The 15,703-nt window shown below is 36.4% G+C and overlaps 1 protein-coding gene across 3 annotated transcripts in view; it reads right to left on the reverse strand.

Annotated features, from left to right (window-relative positions):
- The window catches only part of LOC134754454 (uncharacterized), a 33,286-nt gene that overhangs the window by 16,198 nt on the left and 1,385 nt on the right, over nucleotides 1-15,703 (reverse strand). For 2 of the 3 annotated variants that reach the window (XR_010128892.1, XR_010128891.1), the window contains exon 3: nucleotides 13,803-13,942. Coding sequence is in view for 1 of the 3 variants with exons in the window: in XM_063690787.1 (XP_063546857.1) it covers nucleotides 13,769-13,942 (174 nt within the window). In the remaining 2 variants the exon portion in view is untranslated. Of the gene's footprint in view, nucleotides 1-13,768; nucleotides 13,943-15,703 lie in introns of those variants that run through there. The other variant, XM_063690787.1, reaches the window with a different exon arrangement.

Raw genomic sequence — 15,703 nt, forward strand, 5'->3', positions numbered from 1 at the left:
TTTGTATCTGTGAATGTCGCAGTTCTAACTTGTTTTTTTGTTGACGGTGTGGTAAAATGCGTTACGCATTCCCCCGGCCTGGGGAGCCATTGGGGGATATGTGGGAATACCTCCTGCAGCCATCCTCTCCTGAAGAGAGGAGGAGAGGAGGTATACCCACTAAAAGCCACTCCGGCGTCACCCGTCTTACCGTTTTGAAGGAGCCATGGGATGCCTGAGATTCTACCGTGACTCCTTCCGGCGGCCCTGGCTTATCTTGCGCCAGAGTACCCACACCGATGGAAAGGAGAGTCATGGACGCTGGACCCTCCGCCAATCGTGTAACGCCGTGTTGTGCGGGCCCCCACAGCCCGCTGGCGCTGCTAGGGATTTAGACGGGCGGCAAATTGTGCCCGCCTTCTTCCCCGCCGTCTGCGTCGGTTCGGGTGCACGTCAGCGCTACTTTCGCGCTCCCTTTCCGCGGCCTCCTTCTGTGAGACGATTGCCGTTCATTTCCTTTCGCTGCCCAACATAGCCGCTACTACGTTGCGCAGCGAAAGGTTTCCCACTCCAAAAGCCGTAGTCATGGTGCGGCGCTCTACAGTTGGGCTGCATTCTTCAAGCGTGTGTTGTGCCGTATCATCCGGCGCTTCACACTCATGGCAAGCCGGGTTGGCCTCCCTCCCTAACCTAAGTAACCTAACCCACTTTTCTAGTAGCTAATATCTTCCATTTTACACCTATAATACTCTCAAAGTACCAAAACGGATAAATATCACCAACAAATACGTTAGAACACCGCAATGTGACATGTGACTGCTAATAATCATCGAATGAAATGCACGAGCACGATTCTGCTCCGCCTGCAACCCTGCCGATTTTTCAAATCAAACGCAACCCATCTTATTATATCAGATTACCATTTGTTTAATATGCATACGTCTAAATTAAACTGCCAACCAATTTTTAAATCTTGCTGACCAAATAATAATTTTGTAGCTCAACTATTTATTAAGCAGATGGATATTTGGTTATAATGTTGACCGTTTGTGAATTATTTGCTGAACAAGAGTTGCAGCTCGATTTTTATTTATTGCTGGCAACATATTTGTATGCTGCCCAAATGAATTAATGTTTTTTTGCAGATCAGTTTTAAAAATGGCTGATCATTTAATTACTTCCCATTTTTTTTAATTTTTTAATTTTACAAAGTGACACAGTTCTACTTCAATACCTATTTTACGAGACTTATGGAACTGTACTGCAGATACGGTACATACCTATTAATCATAAAATGATACGTAATATCCATATATCCAACGGGAAACCCTTTAACTGCACTTTTTCATCAGTTGGTATAGTTTTTGACACAAAATATCAAGGTAGTTTCAGTTTAGTTTCAGTTTATTTGCCATAAAGTAACATAAGCATTACATAGTATGTCAATAACAAAATAATTTTTCTCAAACATGCTATGTAATATTGATATTACGTTCTTTATATTAGGCTGGGAAGTATCACGACTCCGGCGCGGCTAGACGAGGGGCCTGTAATGAAATTTCATACAAAGTTGCAGGCCTAGGCCGGGAAGTGCCTCTTTTTTAATTTCCATTTCACATATATTTGTGACACAGCATCATGGCATTCAGCCAAAAAAAAAACTATAACCAATATTTGCTTATGGTTCGGAATGACATTCTGCCAATACCCCTTTAAAAAAAACAATAAACGATAATTAATATATTTTGCAGTTTTACAAAAATATATAAATAAAACATTATTAACAAATTCCAATAATATTGAATTGCAAATTTACCTACAAATACAGATTTAAAATATAGTTGGTCAAACCAGTTTGTCAGTAAAAAAGAACAAAAAAACTATACTCATCCTTTTCTTTTGGGTGCTAGTACCAGTGTAAGACAAAGATAGTATGATTATCTCTGTCTATGTTTGAAATGAGACAGTCCTTTGATAAACTATATTTCATTTAAATATTAGCGGTATAAATGTCTACTCAAACACGCGTTGGTGTTTTTTTAATCGTTTTGGAGGTAAAGTTGAACATTTTTCATTGTGTATCTTTAATTCTATTTTATTGGATTTATTGTGCGTTGTTTATTGTATAATATGAGTTCCGACGAAAATATTAAATGAATACCTGTTAATTATACTCCATGTTTAAGGCAACGATGTATGTGAAGCATAATATCAACATAAAAAACGATGTAATCTTAGTTATGTGGCTACCAACACTACAGTCAGAAGGATGCAAGGCGAAAAATCAAAGATACATAAATATACCTTTGAACATTTGTGTAATAAATTGATTAACTACATGTGTAAAATATACGACACGTGTGATAAAGATAGGTACAGGTAGTAGTTATATTTTGTGCCTAGTTTACTTTTAGTTTCTTTAGAATTAAAACTTTGATTTCGTGGAGATTTCTTTATTTATTTCATTGCATGTTTGAGAAAAGCACTATACATACATCGGCGTGAAAAGGGGTTGTCGGCCTCATAACTATCCGGCCTCACTACGTTCGGCCGTATATATGCATTCGGCCGGCAACCCCTTACTTCCCGGCCTCTGTAGTAATGTACTATTAAACTAATTAGTAGTTAATATACAATAAATAATAGCGTATTACACATTGCTATATCTCAAATGTCTTCTTACAACGGGCATTCAAGAAAGGCCAGTTGTAGTTTGTATCTGTCTTATTAAATAAATACTAACTAAAGTTTTGAATATCAAGTTTACTGTTCAGAAATTCCGATACTGAGTAAAAAGCATGATTCCTGAAATAAGTTTGTATCTTCTCCTTAAAAACTTCCAATGAGAGGCTTATTAATTGTAAAGGTAGTTCATTAAACATTTTAATTTTTAGGAGAAATCCCTGTTTTTGTGTTTTCCTGAGCCGTGATTTTGGTAGCAGCAGCCTGTGTTTATATCGTAGGCTGTGGTTGTTTATGTCCGATAGTTTAAGATGTGATTCGGCCTGTTTAGAATAGAATAGAATATTTTTTATTTTGCTTAAAAATGTTATACAAGAGATGTTATAAAAAATATATCGTGGTCACACACATTCCACCAGAAACAGGCATGCAAAATTTAAAGTACCTAAATATTAAAAGAAAGCATGCAACGGTACGCATTTAGAGTACTTACAACTAATATTCTAGTGCTCTTAAATCTAGCGTATTACTAAAATGTCAAAATTACAATTATATTACCAATATGTCATAACTACAATACAGATTCAATAACTAATTATATCATAAAATCTCAAGTTTGATGTCTAAAGTAATCGAAATATTCTTCAACAGAGTAAAAACATTCTTGAATAAGCCAGTTCTTAAGTTTACGCTTAAATAAACTACTAGGCAGATCTTTAATGTCATCATGCAGGCGATTAAAAATGTCAATGGACTTACAGTATGCGTTATTGCTGTACAATTGTGTCTTACGGCCAGGGCCAGCGAGACGATCTGGGTACCTTGTAGGAAAGTTGCATATATCTTTAAAAGTTTTGAAGAGTTCTGGGTGGGGCTTAACGAATAAATAAACTTCATATATATACACTTCATATATACCTGGCACAGTTAATAAATTCAGGTTTATGAATAGCGGCCTACAAGATGTTAAGACATCTACGTTGCAGATCGCCCTGATGCACTGTTTTTGTGCTAAAAGTGCGCGTCTTGCATGGCTTGAATTTCCCCAGAGGAGAACGCCGTATCTGAGCAGTGAGCAAACATAACCATGATAAGCCTGTATAGCGGACTGTTTGGTGCTAATCTTAGCCAATTTCCAAAGAGCATAAGCAAACGTGTTAATTTTATTACATAATTTATTAATATGCTCGCCCCAAGAACATTTGTCATCTAAGCAGATGCCTAAAAAAATTGTCTGACTTGATTCCGTTATCACCTGATCTGCAAATGTTACAGTCAGTTGTTGTTTTTTGCCATTTCTATTTATAAACTGGACAAACGTGGTTTTTGATATATTTACTTTAAGATTATTCCTATGCAACCAGTTTATTACATCAGCGATTGTTTTATTTATGTCACTATTATACGTTTTGTCATCACTACATGGTATAACGACTGATAGGTCATCCGCAAAGAGTATACACTCAAAATTTATCGCATTCGGTAGGTCGTTAATGTACAGCAAGAAAAGGAGAGGACCCAGGATACTCCCTTGCGGTACGCCGACCTTGTTTATTCTCGTAGAAGACCTGAAAGCCTCAATGGTGTTGACAGAGTCAATTTGAGATATTTCTACAAATTGAGTCCTAGAGCGCAAATAATCTCGGAGCCATTCATTAACTACACCTCTGATACCGTAGAGCTCGCATTTGGCCAGGAGTGTCTCGTGGCATACAAAATCGAAAGCTTTAGTCATGTCAAAAAAAATTGTCGTTACTGGTAACCTAAAATCTTGTTTGACAGCGTAAAGGCAGCTAGTGATTTTTATTTTATTTTATATGTGATGTTGATTTACCTTTTTGAAATCCAAATTGTTCAGATTTCAATATATAAAACTTATTTAAAAATGATAATAGACGTTCGTGAAACGCCTTCTCAAATATTTTGGAGATAATAGGAATCAGCGAGATTGGTCGGTAGTTATCTACGCATTCTTTGCTACCTTTTTTGTGAAGTGGCTTAACAAGAGCGAGTTTTAAAGGCTTCGGGAAAACTCCATTACTAAATGACAAATTTACTAGGTAGCTTATGACTGCAGCAATACTTTCTTTACACCCTTTTAATATATTAGTTTGGACTTCGTCATAGCCCGCTGAGTTAGTAGGGTTTAGAGTGTCAATAAACTTGCGAATATCATTTTCATCTGTCGGTGATAAGAACATACTAGCATTATTACAATTGATTAGTGAGATGTCAGGCTTTGGTTTAGAATTACTATTTACATTAGTCAAATGTATATAATAGTCATTAAAAGTATTTGCAATGTCAGTAGGATTTGATATAGAATCACCTTCGACAACCAGTTTCTCAATGTTTGTCCCACTTACGTTGTTAGTGGTTATGTTTTTTATTACATCCCATGTTGCCTTACATATGTTCTTGGATCGATGTATATGATTAGTATTCGCTAGCTTTTGAGCTTGGTTTATACAACGCTTGAGAAGCTTAGAGTAACTATTAAATTTAATTTTACTTGGCAGAGCGCTAGCATGGTTTTTCGGTGTTCTGTAATAGCTAAATCGCAGTTTTCTTTTTGTTTTAACAGAATTTTTAATACCTCTTGTGAACCACGCACTATTTTTAGGTTTTAATATAAATTTTACTTTGTTAACTGGGAAACATAATTTATAAAATAGTATAAACGTATGATAAAAAACTATTGAATGCCACTGTTGCATCACCTTCAGCGTACACGTCTGACCATGACAAACTATTAAGGCATTCGTTGAATTTTGCAATGTTATCTAAGCTGTAGTCTCTTTTATAGCGATACAAACTCAAGCGCGGTTTTTGTATATTATGAACACTGAACGTTAGGGTCTGGGCAGTTTCATGATCCGACAATCCTAAATCAAGAATTTCACCTCGGGCCTCCGAAATATTTAATAATATTTGATCCAGGCATGAATCTTTACGAGTGGGGCGAAGTATATGCAATACAAAATTATTGTTTTGAGCAATTTTTTTAAGTTCAGTTGAATTCTCTGTGTTCTTTAGTAGGTCTATGTTAAAGTCCCCAGCGATAATTATTTTATGTTTTAATTTATGTTTTTACTTACTTATTAGAATTTCCAATTTATGTAGAAAAGATGATGAGAAAGCAGTTGGAGTTTTGTAAATACAAATCACTATACACTTTATTGACGGTATTTCTATGCCACAGCTTTCAAATACGTAGTTTTCAGAAAACTTTTACCATTGGCAGCTCTCGCGATTGAATATGACTCGCGCAAAGTATGCAGACGCCACCTCTCTTTTGGTGTGACCTAGAATAGGACGCCGAAAGCCGGTAACCAGGCACGCGCAAATTACCTTCATTACCTTGTCTAATAAACGTTTCAGTGAGGCATAATACGTCAAACTTCTTATTACTTTCAACCAATTCGTCTAGTGTCAATTCTAGTAGTTCTATTTTGCTCGTAAAACCTGCTATATTTTGGTGAAGGATTGAAAATAAATTACTGTGAGGGACGAAAAAATTAGTTGTTTTTTTGTTGTGTTGGTTGTGGTGTATTAGTTCGTTCACAGCTTTTCGGGAAGTGATCAGTAATGTACTTTTGTGTTAACCTTGTGCTTTTTTGTTGTGGTGTATTAGCCCGTTTACAGCTTTTTGGGAAGTAAGCAGTAATATATCTTTGTGTTAGCCTTGTTCCGTTGCTGTCACTAATATTTTGTGATGAGTATTTAAAGAAATAAGGTATAGTACCTTTTTTGCACCGCTCCTCTGCACGTGGTGTATGAGCCTGAGTATTCGGGTTACAGTTCCTAGTTTGTTTCAAATTGTTGTAATTCAAATATTTGTTCGAATAGTCCCGAAAGTCGATGAGAAAATTAATCTTTGAACATAACTTATAATTAAAGTTTATATTATTGGTTAGGTTTGAGACGTCCAAAAATGTACAGTTGTTAAAATGCTTGCAAAGCGATTCCACCGTGTTATTCAGGGTGCATTCATTTAAGTGTATACTCTTTTTAACACCAGTAACAATAATAAAGGCTTTAGGACGCATTTTTATGAACACGCTGAGTTCTGCAACTAATGCTAATGGGTTACAATCACATTCACCTATATTTACAATAATAACATCATTACAGCTAGCACTTAAAGTCTCTGGTGATTTCAGTATCTCGTCACAACGCGCGTCAGGTTTTACCGTGGATGTTACCTCGTATTTCTGGTATGGCGTGTTCTGTCTTGACCTCAATAGTGTGATCGCGAGTCCTTTGCTTTTCCCACCACCTAGGACCTATTTTACCAGGCAAGTTTTCGCAGTTTTCTGTTCTTTTTTGTCCGTGTGCAGCGTGAATGGGAGTTATAGTTGGAGGACTTTGCGATGGTTGAACAGACTTATCTACTCCAAAATCCAAATTTTCACTGTTGAAACTCGTCTGCGAAATTTTCTGTTTGTTCTCACTTGTGGTTTTAGCTGGTTTTGTGACTTTAGACGTAGATTTACAGATTTCCTTCAGCTGTTGTATTTGCCGGTTGCGTTCCGCTAGCTGTTTGTTTAGTTTATCGTTTTCGACTAAAAGTGTAGTACTATAACTATCGGCAAATTCAAGTTTCTCTTGCAGTTGCACTATTTTTACCTTTAACTCTTCAACTTCTTTTTTATAATTAATTGTCAAATCTGGGCAACTTCTGTTTAGCGTGTCATTTCGAAGTATGGAGCTATCGAATTCTTCGTCGGCCAAGGAATCAAATGAATTATGCACAGGTACATTATATTTTCTTACCGTAACGTTGTCAACAGAGCAGTTAAGTTGTTGGGGTTCGGTCAAGCTCTGAGGTAGGGGTGCAGGAGATGGTTCTTTTGGCTTCACTTCTTGTTTTTTTATGTTTTGTTTTGACGAAATAGTTTTGGTGACCTTCTTTTTCGTAATGATAGGTGTACTCGCTTTCTTCGGTTGGTCTTTCTGCTTACGACATTTAAAACAAGACCATGACGCTCTGCGTTCCTTGTCCATCAAGTCGTAAAGTTTATCTGAGTGTGTACAATTAAGGTCATAAGATCGTCCACACAGTGAACACGTCAAATGTTTGTCTAGAATAATCTTCTTACAATGAGCGCATGATATTTTTGGTGCCATGTACTTCTAATAATGAATTATATATAAATAAGGATATCACAGTAATTATACCAAGTTTTTCAAAGTGAGGTTTGGCCGACTCGCGCCAATTGACTCCACACATAATTCTTATAGAGCGTTTCTGAAGTACTAGTATTTTATTTATGTCTGATGCATTGCCCTACACTGTTACAGCGTAATTTATCAGAGATTGAACAGATGCGTAATATACCATCTTCAGCGCTTCCATGGTAACTAGAGGTTTTAACTTTAACAAAGCAAAATTAGCTGACGATAATTTATTACCGAGTTTTTCTAGATGTTCTTTATGTGTCAGTTTGTCATCAGTTATATGAAAAATGAAAATGAAAATATTTTATTTCATTAATAAAATGTTACATTACAAGGTAGTAGGTTGGGACTTCCTTTTAAGTATATTATACCTGTATCAGGAAGCCCCGTGTGTGTGTGTGTGTGTGTGTGTGTGTGTGTGTGCGTGCGTGCGTGCGTGCGTGCGTGCGTGCGTGCGTGTGTGTGTGTGTGTGTGTGTGTGTGTGTGTGTGTGTGTGTAGGTGTATGAGTGCAGGTGGTGAGGTGATGTACTAATCGGCACTTCTTATATATACGTAGGTTCTTTACAATAGGTACTTTAAAGTAAAATGCCATCTTTTCTTACTTATTATATTAAAACTGATACGTAGGTACTTTAGAGTTTAAGTTAATATCAACTTAATTTAATATATCCGAGCCTCTTCTCCTCGTAGTTAAGTATTTTAGGCCACTCGGTCAATATTTTTTTACATTTATATAGTTGTTGTAAATTGTATATATTTAGTATTTTGTTTATTTTATTGTACACATATGCAGATTGCGCTCCAAATTGTCTCTTAGCAAATACAGATTTTGTAGTTGATATGGGGGCAACATTATGTTTTCTTCTACGATTTAGCAGCTGTGGGTTAAATGGTAATGTTTTATGTAGTCTCGTTGTTAGACTCAGTACATACAGCTTCCTCATTGTTAGTAAGTCACTTAGGTGGTAGAGGTCTTTCGTTGGGAATCTGTATGGCTTAGAGTACATAACCTTTAGTAAACAACGTTGCCCCCTTTCAACTTCCAGAAACTTGGTTTTTGCTGAGCCACCCCACACTGATATGCAGTAAGACATTACTGATTGAGCTAAAGTTATAAACTGATTTAATAGATTTTTTGTTGTAATGTGTCTTAACTTTTTGAATAGCCATATCAGTTTTCGTATTCTCATATTTACATATTCAGTATGAGTATACCACGACATGCGCTGGTCCAGCATTACACCTAGATATTTCGTGGAGTTTACTTTAGTTCAATTCCCAATTCCCATATATCCTAAGAATTTGGCTGAATTAGCATATACTATTTCTGATGCTTTTTCATCTCTTCTAAAGTTTGATTTATATTTTATAGTTATCGTCTTGTCAGTGTTTAATACGATACCATTAGATTGAAACCATTGTTGTAGAATATGCTTGACTTGTATAAGCTGTGCCTCCATCTCATCTATATTTTTGTGCCTGACTCCGACATGTGTATCATCGGCAAATAAACTAACTTGTGCCCAATCTGGGATGTTACTTTTCAGATCGTTTATGTAGATCAGGAATAGCACAGGGCCCAAAATTGAACCTTGAGGTACACCCACATCTGTGCTTTTTAGGCTTGACATGCATGTCCCAACCTGTACAACCTGACAACGATTTTTCAGATAAGAGGTCATCATTTTTAGGGCCGTGTCATTGAATCTGTAGTATTCAAGTTTTTGTAAAAGAATATCATGTCGCAACCAATCAAACGCCTTAGACAGGTCACAAAACATGCTCGCACATTGTTGTGACGTGTCCAAGGATTCGAGTACGAAATCTACTACCCTTCTGATTGCCATTCCGGTACTTTTTTTGGCCCTGAATCCAAATTGGCAGGAAGTGAAGAGGTTGTTATTCTCGAAGAAAGCCACTATTCTTGATTTTAGAGCCATTTCTAACACTTTAGAAAACACACGCAATATACAAACTGGTCTATAGTTATTTGGTTCCGACGTGCTTCCTTTTTTGTATATGGGCACTACTCTACCAGTTTTGAGCACGTCCGGGAAAACTGCTTCTCGGATGCAACTGTTTACACAATCTAGAAGTAATTCCATTGCGTTATTATTTACGCTTATTATTTTCAGGAACCTTGTATCCATTTGTAACACACCTTTGGACTTTTTGGATTTCAAATTCCTTATTATTGTCCATAATTCTTTAGGGGTTACTACTGTGAACTCCATTGGTTTTGCTGGCACTTTGCACTTGCCTACATATGCTGCACTTGTTTCTTGTGATGCCTTTAGATGTCCACTTATTTTGTGAGGAACGGTCACGAAAAACTTATTAAAAATGTTTGCCATTTCATTCTGGTTTGACGTGTACGTAGAGTTGTCATTGTCGAGCAATTTTTCTGGTCTGGCTGTATTCGTTTTTGTTTCGTTTGCTGCTTCCTCTTTTATAATTTTCCACGACTCTTTAGTTTTGTTTGACGATTTTTGTATTCTCTTAGAAAGGCTTAATTTTTTTGCACATAGCGTAACTTTTCTGAGATGTTTTTTGAAAGTTTTTATTTTTTCTTTCCTTTCCTCAGTGGGTGAAAAATCTTGGACCATTTCCATCGTGTTTAAGTTATCTCTGGAAGTTTTTATACCCTTCGTCACCCATGAATTACAGTTTGATTTAATTTTGACTGCTTTTTCAGGAAAAGCAATGTTATAGTAGTGTGTGATCCCTTTCATTAAAATTTCTACTTTATTGGCGGCACTGCTCTCATTTAGTACAGAGTTCTTAAGGCTAACATCTTTATTGAACAAATAATGAAAATAGTTGCAATTATTGCTGTTAAATATTCTAGTTATCATTTTCCTACAGCTTGTTTGTTTTAAACCACGGCTCTATACTGTTAATTTAATCGAGATGTGATCTGACAGTTTATATTTCAGGACTCTGCTTTCCACTGCCGTATTAGGAAAATTTATAAACAACGTTCGTTTAATAATGCCTTATAACCAAAAGTTCTTAAAATATTTTTAAAACTACGAACAGTAGAACAATCCTTCAAAAAGTGTAAGTTGAAGTTACCAGTGACAATGGTTTGTTTATTTTCACTTTGAGTTTTGGCTAATACTTTTGAAATGGTTTCCTCGAATATTTTTAAATCATAGTTTGTGCGATATACAGTTATAATGAGCACTTTTTGATTTTTTAACTCAATTGCTGTTATCTCACAATGTTTTTCGACTGACATTTTATTAATATCGTTTCTTACTCTGAATTAAATATTATTTCTGACAAACATTGCAACACCACCATGTTTAATTTTAGTTCTACAAAAATGGGATGCCATTTCATAATTATTCACATTTATCATTCGGACCTGCAAATCCGTTAACCAGGTTTCAGTTACTCTGAAGGATACAACCTTGATATTTTGTGTCAAAAACTTAAACTATACGAACTGATGAAAAGGCGCAGTTAAAGGGTTAAAGCTGTATCTCTCGTTGGATATATCGATATTACGTATCATTTTATGATTAATATGTACCATATCATATCTACAGTACAGTTCCATAAGTCTCGTAAAATAGGTATTGAAGTAGAACTGTGTCACTTTGTAAAATTGAAAAAAAAAAAAAATGTTAATGATAATATTTTCAAAATTCCTTTCTTGGGGTTGGATATGAGGATATCACGTATCATTTGTGGTATATTGTACAAAAGAAAATCAGCCATATCGTATCTGGAGGTGCCCAAACTTGGTATGTTTTGAAAATTCTTTTTGTTTTAATTTAAAAAAATGGCTGAAATGTATTGATGTAGTATATTTTTAGAATCGCCTCAAAAAGCCCTTTCGTATGATACCACACACGATAGGTTCGATAGCATAAGCCACAAAGCCATGGAGGAAAGTTTGTCAAGTCAAGGTATTCCGGAGATATATACTAACGTCATCAAAACCATATATAAAAACAGCAAAGCAAGAGTTCAACTGGAAAAAATTGGCCCAGAGTTTAGAGTGAAAAGAGGCGTGAGACAAGGAGACCCAATGTCCCCCAAGATATTTTCTGCAGTCCTTGAAAACATTTTCCGCAAACTAGATTGGAGTCACATGGGTCTGAACATAGATGGCAAGAAACTAAACCACCTTAGATTTGCAGATGATATAGTATTATTTAAAGAAGATCCAAAGAAGCTGCAAGATATGATCGAGTCACTATGCAAGGAAAGCAAAAAAGTTGGCTTAAGAGGCCGGTGTCGATTTCAGTCGCAAAAATGTAAAATTGATAGATTTAGTCGGTGAAATTGTACAACTTTTGTTACCTAATTGAAATAACAAGTACTGGTTTCTATTAGCGCATCTTCTTATCTTACCTTTTATCAGATCAATTTGTTGAAAACAGACTCACTAAATTAGTAATGTTTGCGTTTTTGATGGACGTTTAGGTAAACGCGCGTAAAGCACTGATTTTGTCGCTCTTATTTGTAAATTTCGTAAAGTTTGGACTGCTAAACATGGTAATTTTGTATTACACATATCCTGTACTTGACGTTTATCAGACTACATTTTTATTATTATGACTTTGAAGTAGTGTAAATGAAAGTTAGACGAAATCAATTTTCTCCAGAAATTACTTCAAAACAAGTGACAATTTCTCTGAAAATCTACTTAATTTCAACATAATTTTGATACTTAAACAATCTACAACATTTGTTGAAACTATTCTTATACATCAATTTGTATAATTTACCACCATACATTTTTGATGAATTTTTAAAAACTGCCCCTTCTTTTCATATAATACCGGTGACGCACGCTTGAGACCTCATTATTAAAAGGCAAGATGAGAAGACGTGCTAATAGAAACCAATACTTGTTATTTAGATATTATGTAACAAAACGTGTATAATTTCAACGACTAAATCTATCAATTTAAAATTTTTGCTCCAAAATCGACTACGGCCTCTTAACAATGAACACCACAAAAACAAAATTAATGACCAATTCAATAAAAACAGAAATAAAAATAAATACGACCTTACTAGATTATGTAGAAGAGTACACATACCTTGGCCAACTGATATCTCCGGTAGACCTCACTAGCAAAGAAATAAATACAAGAATTACCAATGGATGGAAAAAATATTGGTCTATGAAGGAAGTCATGAAGTCCACTAATCTCAGCATTACCATAAAAAGAAATTTAACACATGTATCTTACCCTGCATTACATACGGATGTGAGACATGGGCACTCAACAAAGAGCACCGAGACAGGCTTAAGTACTGCCAGAGATCAATGGAAAGAAGTATGACGGGAACACGCAGACTAGACAAAGTGAGAAATGAAGACCTGAGACAAAAAACAAAAGTGACCGACATACTCACTAAAATAGATCAGCAGAAGTGGAGATGGACTGGCCACATGTTGAGAGACAGGCGGGAAAAATGGAGCAAAATAGTAACAGATTGGTATCCAAGAGGTTGTACACGGGGCCAGAGGAGACCTCGAACAAGATGGGAGGATGAACTCAAACTCACAGCGGGCCCGGACTGGAGAAGAGTGGCCCACGACAGACCTCAATGGAAAGAGCTAGAGGAGGCCTTTGCCAAGCGGCACACTGAGCTACGGGACATACTCTAGCTCAGAATAGAATCGCCTCAAAAAGCCCTTTCGTGTGATACCACACATACATAGGTTTTCGAAAAAAAATTTTTTCCCATACAAAAAATAATGTTTCAGCACTCCCCTCCTAAGGGAATTTTTTTAAGGAACTGTGGGTCAAAAATTTTGTTTTGACCTCTAGTATGCGTGTGTCAAACGGCTAACCTGTACATCGATTTGCGGTTTTTTTTATGCGAACGGTTTACACTACTTGTCATGTTGTTAGACCCCCGATAGGGCCCGGGGGGCAGACCTGTGCTGTGGTTACCGGTAGTGGCGAGCTGCTGCAGCCGCGAGGGCAGGTCGGCCGTGGTGCACTCGGCGCCCTGCGGGTGCAGGATGTCGGGCATCGCGTTCCGGCGCCCCGTCCTGCCAGTTTCGAGAAATTCTTTCGGAACTTCCTCACTCTTTCCGTCTTGCATAATTGCCATCATTCTCAGACCTGAAACGTACAAGGAACAAAAGGTGAAAATTATTGATGACTCGGTAATGATGAGTCACATACACAATACACACGAGTGGCCTCTCATCACGATTCCTGATGGAACGTTAATAATAATCCCGGGATTCAGGGTCTTTTATGATCGTAATGGTTTTTTAAAATGCGATTGTGGCCAAATTGAAGTAAATATTCATCCAATTATCGCATTTCCGGATTTAAAAACTTCAAGAAAGGGTGTCCTACACCCCTAACTAGGTACACATTAAGCAAACACTATATCCATTCCATTCCATCCACGACTCACGACACGCGCGGCGCGGCGATGCCCTTTATGATCATGCACGGTTGCTGGGAATTTAACTGTTACATTCCTCCTTGCATTAAATAAGGGTCGACTGTTTTTTTTACATTTTAATAGTGACAGAATGAACTTGTTAAATATTAAGTCGGTTCTGGTTTCTGGTCCAGGTCTGAACTAAAGCTTGAACACGCCATAATTTGGGCACATAAAATTACAAATAAATAGAAAGTAAAGGACTACTGGAGCGAAATATATATTGAATATAGTTGAAAATATTATAGTTTATCATGCTAATATGTAATTTGTATACTAGAATTTCATTTCAGCCTCAGGATTTGACATGTCACCGACTTTTGTGATGATTAGGACACAGGCACTTTGCACAACACGGCGACGGCGACACGTGCCACTGCCACGGCACGGCACGGCTCCGTCAGAATTACTGTTACTACTGTTACTGTATTATTTTATATGAAAACCAAATTTGGCACCGTAAGAAAAGAACGTCATAGTAAGCGGGTGGTCAGTATAAGCGGAAACATAATAAACTTGTACCAAAGATAAAACTCGGTAATAGATGGATACAGTCTAAGGAAAAAACGTGCCTAGAAAATAACGAAAATTTGATTCTCGATCAGATGAAGCCACTACCTTTGGTCTACTCTCGGATAGAGGGCGTTGACGGTTTCGTTTGTTATTTATAATTTTAACGCATATCAGTGAAGGAACATGGGTCAAATCATATAAAAATAATGAATTAAATAAAAAAATCATTTATCCATGTTTAAATACATTTTATTGTATTTTTATAAACTTCATTTTTAGTTTTGAAGTATGTCGATAAATGGCAGTGAATTTACTGTGGTTACAAAATTTACTATGACAGTACCACTCTATCTTATTAAATCCTCTTTGCTTGTACTATATATCTAACAATACTTTTACATAATTTTATGCTTGCAATTGCTAAATATGTGCATAGCTCTCCAAAATAAGCACACCTCACAACTCTCCAAACATTTGTGCAACCATACAACAACTGTCAAATACATTCACTAAACAATATTTACTCATAATATGCACACCTCACAACTCTCCAAACATTTGTGCAACCATACAACAACTGTTCTCTCAAATACATTCACTAAACAATATTTGCTCAAAATATGCACACCTCACAACTCTCCAAGCATTTGTGCAACCATACAACAACTGTCAAATATACTCACTAAACAATATGTGGTATTTCCTATAAAAAGGGACCTTATTGTCGATGGCGCTTACGCCATTATTAACGATACTCCCATATAAATACAATACCGCGCGGCGCCCTGCCGCGTAAGCGCCATCGACAATAAGGTCCCTTTTCATTGAAAATGCCCCATTTATGTTTTAGTACTGAACACTAAAATGACTTAAGTCATTTACCTAAAATATAACAATCTAAAACATGCATAATG

Source organism: Cydia strobilella, chromosome Z (genome assembly GCF_947568885.1).
Source record: "Cydia strobilella chromosome Z, ilCydStro3.1, whole genome shotgun sequence".
Lineage (NCBI taxonomy): Eukaryota > Metazoa > Arthropoda > Insecta > Lepidoptera > Tortricidae > Cydia > Cydia strobilella.